At 42.9% G+C, this 18,685-nt stretch overlaps 1 protein-coding gene across 1 annotated transcript in view; it reads left to right on the forward strand.

The window, feature by feature from the left end:
- Positions 1-4,128: 4,128 nt before the first annotated feature.
- kcnab1b (potassium voltage-gated channel subfamily A regulatory beta subunit 1b) overlaps positions 4,129-18,685 on the forward strand; it is a 75,524-nt gene continuing 60,967 nt past the window's right edge. The window contains exon 1 of the mRNA XM_052476313.1: positions 4,129-7,488. Coding sequence (XP_052332273.1) covers positions 7,259-7,488 — 230 coding nt within the window. The 5' untranslated portion in view covers positions 4,129-7,258. The remainder of the gene's footprint in view (positions 7,489-18,685) is intronic.

The raw sequence follows: 18,685 nt of genomic DNA on the forward strand, positions 1-18,685 counted from the left end.
TCTGGAGGTGCAAAGTGTTTGGTCACCAACCACATGACCAAATGTCTCTTTTGGAAGCCATGCGTGCCGGATGTGAGGACACGAGTCCAGAGGACTGCCAGGGATGGATAAGGCACTCCAGAAGGTTCTTCCCCAGGTGCATGGCAAGAGAAAACATTAGATGTTATGTTGAAGAAAACCTGTGGCCTGATGCTAGAGAGAGGCAGGATTAGCCCCTCAATTATTTGTTCGAATTACAGTATGTACTTTTAGTTTCTAACTTTTTTTTCTCATTACTGTAATTCTGTAAATTACTACAGACTATTGAAGCAAACTGCTAATTTTCATTTACCTTAAAGAATTGTTATGTTCTAAAAATGTAATAAATCATGTGAAAGAATGTCACTCTTCTCTTTGAAGAAAATATTACTTTGTATGAAGTCACTGAAATTGTTCAAACTGTAAAGATGAAAAGTTTGTATTTTCTGTATTGGTGTTTGATGCTAGTGTTTTTACTCTCAGTATGTTCTGAGTGACAGTGTGTGTTATCTCAGTGAGGGTTGTGCATAGTGTTTGGCTGCACTGAGCTTGTTTTGAGCCATGTGTTAAGAGTTGTGTTGCTTGGAATGAGTTTTGCAGGTGATGTGAACTGTTTAGCTCAGGTGACTGTTGGTAGTGCAGACTGTAGTTAGAGTTTTGCAGGTGATGTGAACTGTTTAGCTCAGGTGACTGTTGGTAGTGCAGACTGTAGTTAGAGTTTTGCACATGTGACTCCAGTTGTGCCCACTGTCGTTTAGCAATCAAAAAAAACTGTAAATAAAGGTCAATTTTGTTTTTTAAATCACTGGACTGAATCTCTCTCACAGCTTAAATATACCTAAAGCCTGGCCCCTTGTTCGTACAGATGTAGGATCTTCATTTAACCACTATTTTGTTGCTTAGACTTTTCCTGCATAGCAGGAAATGCTAACTTGTAGTGTATTGAAGGTTTAACATGGCTTCTAAAGTTTGTCATTTTTACTTTAAAATGTCAGACTTGATTTGCCAGAACAAAAAATGTATCAACTCCTTCCTGTACGATTATTTTCCTGCTGTAGCAAACTGTCTCAAATTAAGGTCTGATTTTCTCTGTGAAAATCTTGTTGCATATTTGATGCAATACATTGCAAAGTTTGTTTTGGACCATTTTATTATGTTTAAATGAATGGATTAAATATAATTTTTCATTCTTTTTTTTATCACCTACTGTAGTTTGTTGAATACAAACAAGATAATTATAATTAATCTTACTTTTCCCATTGGGCTATTTTAAAACAAGTAAGCCTTAGATTCAAGAAGAAGCAAAGCCCTTTGTCACGGCAACCAAAATATAACTATTCTGATTGAACCTTTACTGCAGTGACCTGGTGGTCTTCAACAAATCTACATTGAAACAAATGTATACACCTCACAACTCCTGTACCATGTCAGATAGAGTTTAAATGTGTTACATTTTGAGTTTGCCACCCAATATTACACTTCATATACATCACAGAAGACTGAAATTTAAAAACACCAGATTTTAGGCGAATAGAAAAAGCAAAGTTTATTTATTTATTTCATTTATTTATTTTACCTTTATTTAACCAGGCATGTCAGTTAAGAACAGATTCTTATTTTCAATGACGGCCTAGGAACAGTGGGTTAACTGCCTGTTCAGGGGCAGAACAACAGATTTGTACCTTGTCAGCTCGGGGGTTTGAACTTGCAACCTTCCGGTTACTAGTCCAACGCTCTAACCACTAGTTCCACCCATGAGGCCACTAAAGGGCGCTTTGGGTCATTTGACTGCAACATAAACAGACAGATAGATTTACATTATTCACACATCAGCGCTTATCCCTCATTGACAGATGAATCATTTTTCACACCAGAGAAGATATCTCATCCATTGACAGATTAATCATATTTCACACCTGAGAAGATATCTCATCCATTGACAGATGAATCATATTTCACACCTGAGAAGATATCTCATCCATTGACAGACTAATCATATTTCACACCTGAGAAGATATCTCATCCATTGACAGACTAATCATATTTCACACCTGAGAAGATATCTCATCCATTGACAGATGAATCATATTTCACACCGGAGAAGATATCTCATCCATTGACAGATGAATCATATTTCACACCGGAGAAGATATCTCTTCCAGCATCACCTGTTAGAGCCATCAGAGATGAGGATGCCTACTACTACATCTCAGAATGATCAAATTAATTAATAAACAATATAAATAAGTCTCATCCATTGCCCTGGGGATTAATCTTGTATTTCATGAACCTGAAAGATATCACATCAGTGCTCTGTGACAGATTAATCATATTTCAAGGAAGATATCTCATCCATTGACAGATTGGTGGAACGGATCATATTTCACACCTGAGAAGATATCTCATCCATTGACAGATTAATCTATTTGGAACACCTCAGAAGATATCTCATCCACTGACAGACTAAACATAGACACCTGCTGGAACGGAAGAACAGAGATCCTGTGGTGGAATCATATTTCACACGGAGAAGATATCTCTTCCAGGATCAGAACCTGAGAGCCATCTGGAACGGATCAGAACATAGAACATCTCAGAATGATCAAATTAATTAATAAACAATATAAATAAGTCTTACCATGGCCCTGGGGTTTGCTTGTGCTCAATGAACTGTGAAATCCTGCGTTGTCACATCAGTGCTCTGTGGGGGAGGCTGGAGTAAAGGAACGCGTGCATGAAGCTGTGGTGGAACGGATCAGAACATAGAAGCTGTGGTGGAACGGATCAGAACATAGAAGCTGTGGTGGAACGGATCAGAACAGAGAAGCTGTGGTGGAACGGATCAGAACAGAGAAGCTCTGCTGGAACGGATCAGAACATAGAAGCTGTGGTGGAACGGATCAGAACAGAGCAAGCTGTGGTGGAACGGATCAGAACATAGAAGCTCTGCTGGAACGGATCAGAACATAGAAGCTGTGGTGGAACGGATCAGAACAGAGCAACTCTGGTGGAACGGAGCAGAACAGAGCAGCGATTGTGGAACGGGTCAGAACAGAGCAGCGATTGTGGAACGGGTCAGAACAGAGCATAGCAGAAGCAGGGTAGAACAGGGTTCAGGTGTACTTCACAGTACTGATTCTGCTGGTGTTAGTTGGTTGATCATTTCAATGAAGTCAGTGGTACTAAATGACATGTTGTGATGTATGTTTCAATGAATCAGTCAGTAACAACATGAGTTGTATGTAGGTATTGGGTAATTATAACGTAACTTACTGACTTCCGTAGTGTTCTTATATCTGAAGCGTGGAAGTAAAACACGTCCTACACGTGGCCCTGTGATCAATACATATGGTCATAGGCTTATCAGCTAACCTCAATAAACAAGTACATTGTTATAAAATCTCTTTATTTCTCTCCTTCTCTCTGACACACACACACACACACACACACACACACACACACACACACACACACACACACACACACACACACACACACACACACACACACACACACACACACACACACACACAGGTGCATGGCTTCATCTCTCTGTGTCTCTGTCTCTCTCTCACACACACACACAAACACACATACACACACACAGTCTCAAACACACACACAGTCTCACAGTCACACACACACACACACACACACACACACACACACACACACACACACACACACACACACACACACACACACACACACACACACACACACACACACACACACACACACAGGCGCATGGCTTCATCTCTCTGTGTCTCTGTCTCTCTCTCACACACACACACAAACACACATACAGTCTCACACACAGTCTCAAAGTCTCACAGTCTCACAGTCTCACAGTCTCACACACACACACACACACACACACACACACACACACACACACACACACACACACACACACACACACACACACACACACACACACACACACACACACACACACACACACACACACACACACACACACACACACACACACACACACACAGGCGCATGGCTCTGTCACTTCCATCCACGCTGTGTTATCATCTCTCAGTCAGCGTCGCTAGTAAGAAAACACTGCAGATATTTCAGCCAGTCAGTTAAGAGGCAGCAGCCTCTCTCTCTCTCTCTCTTTCATTCGCTCCCTCACTCGCTCTCACCACCACACGTTCCTCCTCGGCTCATCACTCCCCCTCTCATTGTACTCCTGCCCTCTGCTTCCAGAAGAGAGGGATCATGCGTCGTCCTGTTCCCTCCTCCTACTCCTCATTCTGGGGTCTCTGTAGCGGTTTTGCTTCTGAGCAGAGCATTGGAAGATGTTCATCTTTCTTCGGCATGGTGGACTTTTAGATCGGAAGCTATCAGCAAATCAGATCTCTGCACTACCAAATGTCCTGGTGGGATGCAAGTCTTCGTGGGACTCCTGCTTTCTTCACAGCGCAGCTCAATTCTCCTTGAAGTTCGAGGACAATCCATGAAGAATCTCTTCATTCCTTTCGTCTCCAACATTGTGGATATCTGGCTTGGTGTATAATGTGTGTTTCTCTGCATCTGAAGATTTGACTGTGTGTGAGTGTTCATGGCAGTCAATTAGAGTGTCTCTGTTTGTGACAGTTGGTAGATTTGGAAGACTGAAGATTTGGCTGTGTGAGAGTGAGAGTGTTGCTCTGTGTGAGAGTGAGAGTGTGAGTGTTGCTCTGTGTAAGAGTGAGAGTGTGTGTGTTGCTCTGTGCGGAGTGCAGTCCCACTCCCCTCGTTCCTGGTTTTTGACTGGAGGGTTTAGCGGACGCTGGAGGGCAACGGAGACCCCCCACCTCCTCATTGGTACTCACTACCCTGAGAGGAGAGGAGGGAAGAGACAGAGAGAAGGATTGAGAGACAGAGAGAGAGAGACAGAGAGGTAGGGAGAGGGACAGAGAGATAGGGAGAGGGACTGAGAGAGAGAGAGAGAGACTGAGAGGTAGGGAGAGGGACTGAGAGGTAGGGCGAGAGACTGAGAGGTAGGGAGAGGGACTGAGAGGTAGGTAGAACGAAGACAAAAAGGAAGCACGTGAGAAACAACAATAAGGATAGCAGGATAGACAGAGAGACAAATTGAGACATAAAAAGAGAGTGAGAGAGAGACAGAGAGAGAGAGACAGAGAGAGAGAGAGATACAGAGAGAGAGAGACAAAGAGAGAGAGAGAGACACACAGAGAGAGAGGGAGACAGAGACAGAGAGAGAGACACACAGAAAGAGAGAGAGACAAAGAGAGAGACAGAGAGAGAGAGAGAGAGAGAGAGAGAGAGAGAGAGAGAGAGAGAGAGAGAGAGAGAGAGAGAGAGAGAGAGAGAGAGAGAGATATTATCTACCTCACTTGCTTTGGCAATGTTAACACATGTTTCCCATGCCAATAAAGCCCTTGAATTGGATTGAATTGAATTGACAGAGAGAGAGAGAGAGAGAGAGAGAGAGAGAGAGAGAGAGAGAGAGAGAGAGAGAGAGAGAGAGAGAGAGAGAGAGAGAGAGAGAGAGAGAGAGAGAGAGAGAGAGAGAGAGAGAGAGAGAGAGAGAGAGAGAGAGAGAGAGAGAGAGAGAGAGAGAGAGAGAGAGAGAGAGAGAGAGAGAGAGAGATACAGAGAGAGAGAGAGAGAGAGAGAGAGAGAGAGAGAGAGAGACAGAGAGTGAGAGAGAGAGACACACCTTTCACACCTCTGTATCCTCTCATACACACACACAGTGAATAGAAGACAAGGACACGTAGGCTTAATCTGCGTGGACCTCCTCTCACCCATGCTGTCCTCCCCCTCAGTCTCCCTCCTCTCTCACACACTCAGCAGTATGATTTTCTTCACAGCACCTTTTGACTGCTGTTAATTGCAGCAACAAGAGACGAGGAGTGAATCTGTGTTCTAATCTCAAACAGTAATTCAACCAAACTCAACACCAAGAATGAAGAAAGAACAAATGTGACGACATCTCGGAAGAGTAAAAACAATCCACTACAGGTCCTCTTCCAAACAGTGGACTGACTCAGAGAGCACCATTGGACTGACTCAGAGAGCACCATCGGACTGACTCAGAGAGCACCATCGGACTGACTCAGAGAGCACCATTGGACTGACTCAGAGAGCACCATTGGACTGACTCAGAGAGCACCATTGGACTGACTCAGAGAGCACCATTGGACTGACTCAGAGAGCACCATCGGACTGACTCAGAGAGCACCATTGGACTGACTCAGAGAGCACCTCCAGGGACTTTTAGACAAAACCGAGAAGTGCAGAACCACTAAAGCCCACGAGAGACAAAGAAACTAGAGACACATACAGCCGACTGAAGACTGGAGCAAGACACTAGAGACACATACATCCCAGTAAAGACTGGAGCAAGACACTAGAGACACATACAGCCCAGTAAAGACTGGAGCAAGACACTAGAGACACATACAGCCCAGTAAAGACTGGAGCAAGACACTAGAGACACATACATCCCAGTAAAGACTGGAGCAAGACACTAGAGACACATACAGCCCAGTAAAGACTGGAGCAAGACAGTAGAGACACATACAGCCCAGTAAAGACTGGAGCAAGACACTAGAGACACATACAGCCCAGTAAAGACTGGAGCAAGACACTAGAGACACATACAGCTGACTGAAGACTGGAGCAAGACACTAGAGACACATACAGCCGACTGAAGACTGGAGCAAGACACTAGAGACACATACAGCTGACTGAAGACTGGAGCAAGACACTAGAGACACATACAGCCGACTGAAGACTGGAGCAAGACACTAGAGACACATACAGCCGACTGAAGACTGGAGCAAGACACTAGAGACACATACAGCTGACTGAAGACTGGAGCAAGACACTAGAGACACATACAGCCGACTGAAGACTGGAGCAAGACACTAGAGACACATACAGCTGACTGAAGACTGGAGCAAGACACTAGAGACACATACAGCCGACTGAAGACTGGAGCAAGACACTAGAGACACATACAGCCGACTGAAGACTTGAGCAAGACACTAGAGACACATACAGCCGACTGAAGACTGGAGCAAGACACTAGAGACACATACAGCCCAGTAAAGACTGGAGCAAGACACTAGAGACACATACAGCTGACTGAAGACTGGAGCAAGACACTAGAGACACATACATCCCCGTAAAGACTGGTGCAAGGCAGGGTAATCAGCCCCAGTAGCCCACCACTACTACCACCAGTACAACGAACGCCAGTACAGCCACTGCCATGCAGGTGTCGTTTGCATGTTCTGACCAGGACGGAGGAAGAGGAGGGCTGAGGCCCCCGGGGAATGGAGGTCACAGCAAGCAGAACGCCACCAGCCCCAACACGGCCAGCCAGGCGCGGGCACGCTTCCGGACCGTGGCCCTCATCGCCCGCAGCCTGGGCTCCTTGACCCACCGCTACCAGCACAACCTTAAGGAGTCCACCGCCAAGCTCACTGGCATGAAGTACCGGTACGTAGAGAGATCACTGGCATGAAGTATCGGTATGTAGAGAGATCACTGGCATGAAGTATCAGTACGTAGAGAGATCACTGTTGTGCTAGTGGTAAGGATAGCTCATTCATGTGTTTTAAATGTTTAGTTAAATTATTGATGCTTAACTAATTCACGTGTGTACAATGTATTGTTGTAGTAGCTCTATAATGTGCTATAAAGCATTAATTAAGGAGCTATAGAGCACTAAGGAGCTAATGAGCCAGTGAGTGTGAGCTAATGAGCTGAACATGTGTCTCTACCCCTCGGTGACGTCACGTAGCAGTACAGGGATGTTTGAACTGATTGTTGTTGTGTACTAGTAGCAATAACAGCTTCTATGAATGTATTTAATTGAGTTGTTGATCATTGAGTTCTTGATCATTGAGTATTGAGCCAGAGTGATTATGAGTAAGTTATTGAGCGTTTCTCATACACTTGTAAACGTTTAAAAGCGTGTAGTGATTTCTAGCCCAAAACGGTTGTTGCGCTCGCTTAGTTAGAGTTAAATCCACCTGCAGGTGTGTGAACAATAATTGATGTGTGTTATATTGTCTTAACTGTATTTGATCAACTGCATTTTAGAGCTTTGAGTTTATGTACATTATGCACCCGTACATGTGGTTATGATACCTTATTCACAAGTAGAGCAGGAATGCATGACTTCATATAGAGCGATATAGAGTTGAATGCATGTTGCATGTGTTTGCTGTTAGTATATATATAACGAACTACTAGTGTCCGGACAGCATTATAAAGCATCAGAACTTATTCATGACTTATAGAGTAATTATTCATGAGTTATAGAGTAATTATTCATGAGTTATAGAGTAATTATTCATGAGTTATAGAGTAATTATTCATGACTTATAGAGTAATTATTCATGAGTTATAGAGTAATTATTCATGAGTTATAGAGTAATTATTCATGACTTATAGAGTAATTATTCATGAGTTATAGAGTAATTATTCATGACTTATAGAGTAATTATTCATGACTTATAGAGTAATTATTCATGAGTTATAGAGTAATTATTCATGAGTTATAGAGTAATTATTCATGAGTTATAGAGTAATTATTCATGACTTATAGAGTAATTATTCATGAGTTATAGAGTAATTATTCATGACTTATAGAGTAATTATTCATGAGTTATAGAGTAATTATTCATGAGTTATAGAGTAATTATTCATGACTTATAGAGTAATTATTCATGAGTTATAGAGTAATTATTCATGAGTTATAGAGTAATTATTCATGACTTATAGAGTAATTATTCATGAGTTATAGAGTAATTATTCATGAGTTATAGAGTAATTATTCATGACTTATAGAGTAATTATTCATGAGTTATAGAGTAATTATTCATGAGTTATAGAGTAATTATTCATGACTTATAGAGTAATTATTCATGAGTTATAGAGTAATTATTCATGAGTTATAGAGTAATTATTCATGAGTTATAGAGTAATTATTCATGAGTTATATGTGTTGTAGGTTTACGTGGATGTGTGGATGTTACCATTTCAGCATCCTTATGACAACATTAGTGTCTGTATGCAGTTTCAGTGGTTACTAGAGTATCTAAACCTTAGGCTTCAAAGTGACATAATAATTGCTTGAATAAGAGTGATAATGGTTTTATATGAAACATTTCCACTCATTTGATGTTACACAATAACTAATGGAGGCTTAATGATTTGCAGATGTACTGTAGGATGTTTGTGTGAGGTCATTGTATCACTGCTGAAAGAGTGTGAGTTCTATTGAACCTTTATTTAACTAGGCAAGTCAGTTAAGAACACATTCGTATTTACTTTGACCGCCTATCCCAGCCAAACCCTAAACCGGACGATGCTGGACCAATTGTGCGCCGGCCTATGGGACTCCGAATCACTGCCAGTTGTGAGACAGCCTGGAATCAAACCAGGATCTGTAGTGACGCCTCTAGCACTGAGCAGCAGTGCCTTAGACCGCTGCACCACTCAGGAGCTCAGGGTGAAAGGGGCAGTTTTCACAATGGAGACAATGAATTGAATGTGAGTTGATTTGATGCAGAGGAGCAAAACATGATAAGATCACACATGATATTCATGGCATCTCTTTCCCAGTTTCCATAACAACATTGAAATGGACAATTTGACTTGACTTGTTTATGTGAATTCTCTAAAAAGACTTGCCTGGAGTGTCCCCATAGCAGCTATTTTAAGTCATACTCGGTGGTTTGTAAGAGAAAGAGAGAAAAGTTTTAGACTGTATAACAGGTGTCTTTAATAGCTTGTCTAGGAGGTTATGTTCAGACTGGTACGATGCCAATCAAACACACCAGAAGCTGATCTCCCTGCAGGTGTCCACACATTTCATTTTGTCATTTTACAGACACTGTTATCCAGGGCGACTTTCAGTAGTGAGGGAATACATTTTCATACTTTTATTTTATACTTGTCCCCCATGGGAATTGAACCCACGACTCCAACATCTCAGGCATCATGCTCTAACCAACTGAGCCACATGGGACCCCACCTGGCCAGACAACGTGTTCTGACTGACGCCAACAGTCACTGTTAAACATGATCATACAATATGCCTCATACAGTCCGTTTACTGATCCGCAGTGAGATGACTTGCATTGATGCTCCACATCAAGGTCAAAGCTATTGTCCCCATCTTTAACAGAAAGACAAATAACTGATGGAGAGAGAATGAATGTAACAAAATGTTAATTCGCTCCCTTCCTACTGCTCTCTCTGTCTCTCTCTCTCTGTCCCTGTCTCTCTCTTCTCTCTCTGTCTCTCTCTCCTCTCTCTCTCTCATGCTCTCTCCTCTCTCTCCTCCTCTCTCTCTCTCTCTCTCTCTCTCTCCTCTCTCTCTCGTGCTCTCTCATTCTCTCTCTCCTCTCTCCTCTCTCTCTCTCTCTCTCTCTCTTCTCTCTCTCTCGTGCTCTCTCCTCTCTCTCCTCTCTCTCCTCTCTCTCCTCCTCTCTCTCTCTCTCCTTCTCTCTCCATCTCTCTCTCGCAGACTCCCCCTTTCTCTCTCTTTCCATTTTCTGTCTCTCTCTTTATCTCTCTATCTCTCAGACTCCTCCCTTTGTCTCTCTCTTTCCATCTGCCCCTCTCTCTCTCTCTCTCTCTCTCTCTCTCTCAGATTCCTCCCTCACTCTCTTTCTCCCCCTCTCTCTCTGTATTTAACTACACAGCGGAGGTTTCTTTCTGTTCTTATCATTGACTGGAAACTCTTAGGCCTGAAGATAAAATCTGACTAACAATCTTTATTTATGTAAGGGAACAGAAGTCTGAGGCTATATCTGTGATTTTAACATTCTTTGTGCTGCACACTACATTTTTCTCTGCGGATTGTGTGTGTGTGTGTGTGTGTGTGTGTGTGTGTGTGTGTGTGTGTGTGTGTGTGTGTGTGTGTGTGTGTGTGTGTGTGTGTGTGTGTGTGTGTGTGTGTGTGTGTGTGTGTGTGTGTGTGTGTGTGTGTGTGTGTGTGTGTGTGTGTGTGTGGGTGTGTGTGTGGGTGGGTGCGTGCATGCGTGCGTGCGTGTGTGTGTCTGGACCTCATGGTCTGCCTCTCATGCCACATTGGTAAACATATGAGGGCCTAATCCTGAATAAATGTGGCTTCAGAGAGAGAGAAGAGAAAAGAGGGAGAACAGAGAGAAGAGAGAGAGCAGTGAGAACAGAGAGAAGAGAGAGATGAGAGAGAACAGAGAGAACATAGAGCAAAGAGAGCAGAGAGAAGAGAGAGAGAGAGAAGAAAGAGAGAGCAGAGAGAAGAGAGAGAAGAGAGAGCAGAGAGAAAAGAGGAGAGACCAAATAATGCATGCATAGCAGAATTAGGCCGATACCCGCTAATTATCAAAATCCAGAAAAGATATGTTATATTCTACCACCACCTAAAAGGAAGCAATTCCCTAACCTTCCAGAACAAGTCATCACCTACAGAGAAATACACCTGGAGAAGAGCCCCCTAAGCAAGCTGGTCCTGGGGCTCTGTTCACAAACACAAACAGACCCCATAGAACCCCAGGACAGCAAAACAATTAGACCCAACCAAATTATGAGAAGACAGAAAGTTAATTACTTGACACATTGGAATGAATTTACCAAAAAACATAGCAAACTCGAATGCTATTTGGCCCTAAACAGAGAGTACACAGTGGCAGAATTCCTGACCACTGTGACTGACCCAAAACGAAGGAAATCTTTGACTATTGTGACAACCCTCCCACTATGTCTGCCAAATTCTTTCTCTTTGCTCTTGTTTTCCTTAAAAGGATGTTGGTGGGCGGAGCTGGGAGGGTCGTTAGCAGCATGGGACACACCACTTCCTCATTCATTGAGGAGACCCTCTCCATGCAGATACCGATACATTTTGGTTGTGGCATTTTTGTGGCTGTTTATGTTTTTTTGCGGTGGCACCTTTCAACACCCCTCATTATCACAAGCACACAACCACTACTGATTACTGACTACACACACCATTGTTAATTGTATTTAGTTTACTTTCATTAATAAATATATTTTGTTATTCCTTATCTCCACGTTGTCTCCCTTTTTGTTACGAACTTTGAGCCGGTTCGGGACACTATGTACAGACTCTGTGAGAATAGCCTTGCTATTGAGAAAGGCTGCTGAAGGCAGACCTGGCTCTCAAGAGAAGACAGGCTATGTGCACACAGCCCACAAGATGAGGTGGAAACTAAACTGCACTTCCTGACCTCGAAAACAAATGCAATTTTGATAAACTCCCATATCTACTGGGTGAAATACCACAGTGTGACATCACAGCAGCAAGATTTGTGACCTGCTGCCACAAGAAAAGGGCAACCAGTGAAGAATAAACGTCCCTGTAAATACAACCCATATTTATTTATTTTCCCTTGTCGTGTCTTTGGCTCTGCCGGATTAAGTGATGACATGCTATTCTATAAAATAATTTATCCGTAAGTAATATTACCTGATTGAGCTAATCATGTAAATGTAATTAACTAGAGAGTCGGGGCATCACAAAATAATATTTATAGAGCTGTTATCTTCCGAATAAACTCTTAAAGACCTAGTAATATCAATAGCAGTCAATATTAATCGTCACCTTAATTTAGTCTCATCTGAAAGTTGTCAATTCTTGGTTATCTGCAAGAACCCTGGCTAACAAGTTGAATCAGCAATACAAAATTGGGTTTAATTATTTATTTACTACATACCTAACTAATCATACAGAATTACACATTAGACATAATTATTCATAATTTGATTACAAATTACGTCATAAAGGAAAACGTCCCTAGCGGGCGGAACAGATATGACAGTGTTACGGTAAATGAGTGAAGAGGTGTGGAGTCAGGCGCAGAGAGCAAAAGATGTGGGAAAAAAACACGCTTTAATGTCCCGGAAACATAACATGAACAAAAGTGGAAACACAAATGAACAGAAATATAAACGGACAGCGTGAAACCCAAATGCAAACAAAAATACACTCAAACAACAAAACAGACTAACAAGCCCGCACGAAACAGAAGCGGGCTGAACAGACTATATATAACCCTACCCTAACAACCAAACAAGAAACAGGTGCTACCAATTAGACAGAATTAAAGGAACACAGAACAACGGATCGGCGATAGCTAGTAGACCGGCGACGACGACCGCCGAGCGCCACCCGAACAAGAAGGGGAGTCACCTTCGGTAATATTCGTGACAGACAGCTTGTTACACAAAAGAAAAGGGGCTGGGTTTGAGTGAAAGAGCAGGAAGAATGAGAACGAAAGGAAGAAGCTGTGCTATAGTAAATACAGTATTTTATGCATTCTAAATTACCGCCCATTTGGAAAAGAAAAATGCAATAAATATTTACTCTGAGCTGCGCTTCAGTATGTTGGTGGTAGATGGAAGGCCGTGTTGCCAAACCGAGTCCTTTGAAGAATGTCTCTGCTGGTCAATTGAATACGTTGTAGTAACGTTGTTGTGTGATAGACGGGATACTCTGTCTGTTCCTTCCTAACCCTCGTTTGCAGCTGCTGTTGCTAACTCAACGGCTAGGAGATATCACTTCTGTAGTGAATAAGAGTTCAAAGTTCATACCATTCGCAACCAAAGCTCACGCTGAAGTTGGCTTCTTTCTGTAGTTCTTATTTGAACCATTTTGACATCGGACCGTCCTCCTCACGTCCTCGGAACAGGAGGTTACATTTTCGTCAAGGCTTTATGTAGTGGAGCGAGAAGGGTATGTCTGAAAAGTTTTATAACCCATGACTCTTCACAGGGGCGGGCCACTGATACGAAAACCCAATTCTCACATTTTAGAAGCTAAAATCACATTTCATCCCATCACAAATAATTTCATATTCAAACATTTAAATTGAACAACAATTCCATGTGAATCCGATAACTCTGATGTGTAGACTTTCTACTGTGGAGTTTAAGTCATCTTATCATTGATGAGAATGTCTCAGATGACAACCGAACTGACATCATATTCATTAAGTACCACCGCGTATGTTCAATTGGTCGGATTACCAGAATATAGTTAATTTCCCCCCACATTCTGATGTTCCCAGAATCTCTATGTTAACCAAGGTTTGCAAATGTAACATCAGTAGGGTAGAGAGAGGAAAAAGGGGGGAAGAGGTATTTATGACTGTCATAAACCTACCTCCAGGCCAACGTCATAACACCCTTTTGTACCTTAACTTTTTGCACATTATTAATAGGCAAGTCAGTTAAGAACAAATTCTTATTTTCAATGATGGCCGCCTCTTTGCGTTCTCAGGAAACTATGCTGTAATTTGTTGCAGTAATTTGGATATAAGAATAATGTCAACTTACCAACATTACGACCAGGAATACGACTTTCCCGTAGGGGATCCTCTGTTTGGACCACCACCCAGGACAATGGATTGGATCCCAGCTGGCAACAACGGACGGGCACATTGCGCACCCCTCCCGAGTTTACTACTCACCAACGTCGAGTCTCAACAAGGTTGACGAAATCTGAGCAAGTGACATCAGATATTGTAACGTTCTTTGTTTCACGGAAACGTCGCTCACTCGAGACACACTATCAGAGTCGGTACAGTCACCTGGTTTCTTCAGAAACAAATATCTCTTTGGTAAGAAGAAGGGCGGGGGGTATGCCTTTTGATTAATGAGACGTGGTGTGATCACAACAACATACAGGAATTCAAATCCTTTTGCTCAACTGACCTAGAATTCATTACAATCAAATATCGACCTCGTTATCTACCAAGAGAATTCTCTCCGATTATAATCACAGCCTTATATATCCCCCCAAGCAGACACATCAATGGCCCTAAATGAACTTCATTGGACTCTATGTAAACTGGAAACCACATATCCTGAGGCTGCATTCATTGTAGCTGGGGATATTAACAAGGCTAATCTGAAAACAAGACTCCTTAAATTTTATCAGCATATCGAATGTGCTACCCAGGTGGACCATTGTTACTCTAACTTCCTCGACGCATACAAAGCCCTGCCCTGCCCTCCTTTCGGAAAATCTGACCACGACTCCATTTTGTTGCTCCCAGCCTATAGACAGAAAATAAAACAGGAAATGCCCATGCTCAGGTCTGTTCAACGCTAGTCCGACCAATCTGATTCCACGCTTCAAGATTGCTTCGATCACGTGTACTGGGATATGTTCCGCATAGCGTCGGACAACAACATTCATGAATACGCTGATTCGGTGAGCGAGTTTATTAGCAAGTGCATCGGTGATGTTGTACCAATGTAACAGTATAACTTTAGTCTGTACGCCCCTACCCGGGCTCAAACCAGGGACCCTCTGCACACATCAACAACAGTCACCCACGAAGCATCAATTACCTATCGCTCCACAAAAGCCACAGCCCTTGCAGAGCAAGGGGAACCACAACTTCAAGGTCTCAGAGCAAGTGACGTCACCGATTGAAACGCTATTTGCGCACCACCGCTAACCATTTCATATCGGATACACCCACAGCAACTATTAAAACCTTCCCCAACCAGAAACCGTGAATTGATGGCAGCATTCGTGCAAAACTGAAAGCACGAACCACTGCTTTTAATCAGGGCAAGTCGACTGGTAACATGACTGAATACAAACAGTGTAGCTATTCCCTCCGCAAGGCAATAAAACAAGCTAAGCGTCAGTATAGAGACAAAGTAGAGTTGCAACTCAACAGCTTAGACACGAGAGGCATGTGGCAGGGTCTACAGTCAATCAAGGACTACAAAAAGAAAACCAGTCCCGTCGCAGACCACGATGTCCTGTTCCCAGACAAACTAAACAACTTCTTTGCTCGCTTTGAGGTCAATACAGTGCCAACGACAAAGCCCACTCCAAAACCTGTGGGCTCTCCTTTACCACAGCCAATGTGAGTAAAGCATTTAAACGTGTTAACCCTCGCAAGGCTGCCGGCCCAGACGGCATCCCTAGCCGTGTCCTCAGAGCCTGCGCAGACCAGCTGGCTGGTGTGTTTATGGACATATTCAATCAATCCTTATCCCAGTCTGCTGTTCCCACATGCTTCAAGACAGCCACCATTGTTCCAGTTCCCAAGAAAGCTAAGGTAACTGAGCTAAATGACTACCGCCCCTTAGCACTCACCTCCGTCAGTGCTTTGAGAGATTAGTCAAGGACCATATCACCTCCACCCTACCTGAAACCCTAGACCCACTCCAATTTGCTTACCGCCCCAATAGGTCCACTGATGACGCAATCGCAATCACACTGCACACTGCCCTAACCCACCTGAACAAGATGAATACCTATGTAAGAATGCTGTTCATCGACTGCAACTCAGCATTTAACACCATAGTACTCTCCAAACTCATCATTAAGCTCGAGACCCTGGGTCTCGACCCCGCCCTGTGCAACTGCGTCCTGGACTTCCTGACGGTCTGTCCCCAGGTGGTGAGGGTAGGAAACAACATCTCCACCCTGCTGATCCTCAACACTGGGGCCCCACAAGGCTGCGTTCTCAGCCCTCTCCTGTACTCCCTGTTCACCCATGACTGCGTGGCCATGCACGCCTCCAACTCAATCATCAAGTTTGTAGACGACACTACAGTGGTAGGCTTGATTACCAACAATGACAAGACGGCCTACAGGGAGGAAGTGAGGGCCCTCGGAGTGTGGTGTCAGGAAAATAACATCACACTTAACGTTAATAAAACTAAGGAGATGATCGTGGACTTCAGGAAACAGCAGAGGGTGCACCCCCTATCCACGGGACAGTAGTGGAGAAGGTGGAAAGTTTTAATTCCTCGGCGTACACATCACAGACAAACTGAAATGGTCCACCCACACAGACAGTGTGGTGAAGAAGGCGCAGCAGCGCAGCGCCTCTTCAACCACACAAGGCTGAAGAAATAATTCGGCTTATCACCAAAAACACTCACAAACATTTACAGATGCACAATCGAGAGCATCCTGTCGGGCTGTATCACCACCTGGTACAGCATCTGCTCCGCCCACAACCGTAAGGCTCTCCAGAGGGTAGTGAGGTCTGCACAGCGCATCACTGGGGGCAAACTACCTGCCCTCCAGGACACCTACACCACCCGATATCACAGGAAGACCATAAAGATCATCAAGGATAACAACCACCCAAGCCACTGCCTGTTCACCCTGGTATCATCCAGAAGGCGAGGTCAGTACAGGTACATCAAAGCTGGGACCGAGAGACTGAAAAACAGCTTCCATCTCAAGGCCATCAGACTGTTAAACAGCCATCACTAACATTGAGTTGCTGCTGCCAACATACTGACTCAATCTCTAGCCACTTAAATAATTAAAAATTGGATGTAATATATGTATCACTAGTCACTTTATATAATGTTTACATACCCTACACTACTCATATACTGTACTCTATACCATCTACTGCATCTTGTTTACATACCCTACACTACTCATATACTGTACTCTATACCATCTACTGCATCTTGTTTACATACCCTACACTACTCATATACTGTACTCTATACCATCTACTGCATCTTGTTTACATACCCTACACTACTCATATACTGTACTCTATACCATCTACTGCATCTTGTTTACATACCCTACACTACTCATATACTGTACTCTATACCATCTACTGCATCTTGTTTACATACCCTACACTACTCATATACTGTACTCTATACCATCTACTGCATCTTGTTTACATACCCTACACTACTCATATACTGTACTCTATACCATCTACTGCATCTTGTTTACATACCCTACACTACTCATATACTGTACTCTATACCATCTACTGCATCTTGTTTACATACCCTACACTACTCATATACTGTACTCTATACCATCTACTGCATCTTGTTTACATACCCTACACTACTCATATACTGTACTCTATACCATCTACTGCATCTTGCCCACGTCGTTCAGGCCATCGCTCATCCATATATATTTTTATGTACATATTCTTATTCATTCCTTTACACTTATGTGTATAAGGTGTTGTGAAATTGTTAGATTACTCGTTAGATATTACTGCATGGTCAGAACTAGAAGCACAAGTATTTCGCTACACTTGCATTAACATCTGCTAACCATGTGTGTGTGACAAATACAATTTGATTTGATAACAGCCTTGTTCGGGGGAAGAACGACAGATTTTTACCTTGTCAGCTGGGAGAATTGATTTTGCAACCGTTCAGTTACTATTCCTACCCTCTAACCACGAGGCTACTTGCTTCCCTGGCAAGTAGCCTACAACACTGTATATATACATAATATGACATTTTTAATGTCTTTATTCTTTTGGAACTTTTGAAAGAGTAATGTTTACTGTTATTTTTTTGCTGTTAATTTCACTTTTGTTTATTTATTTAACTTGATTTGGCAATGTTAACATGTGTTTCCCATGCCAATAAAGCCCCTTAAATTGAAATTGAAATTGAGAGAAGAGGGAGCAGAGAGAGAGCAGATAGAGAAGCGGTAGAAGAGAGAGAGAGCAGCGAGAGAGAGAGAGCAGAGAGAGCAGACAGAGCGATGGAACTATAACGTGATAATACGCTATTAGATTAATTCACAGTTGTCATGGAGATTTTATTTGAATTGAAACAAGCTGTGGCTATCATCATTGGAGACGGTCTCTTCCAGACTTAATGATTCTACATCTTTATAAGGAAGAGTTATACCAGTTTCACA

Source organism: Oncorhynchus keta, chromosome 23, assembly GCF_023373465.1.
Source record: "Oncorhynchus keta strain PuntledgeMale-10-30-2019 chromosome 23, Oket_V2, whole genome shotgun sequence".
Lineage (NCBI taxonomy): Eukaryota > Metazoa > Chordata > Actinopteri > Salmoniformes > Salmonidae > Oncorhynchus > Oncorhynchus keta.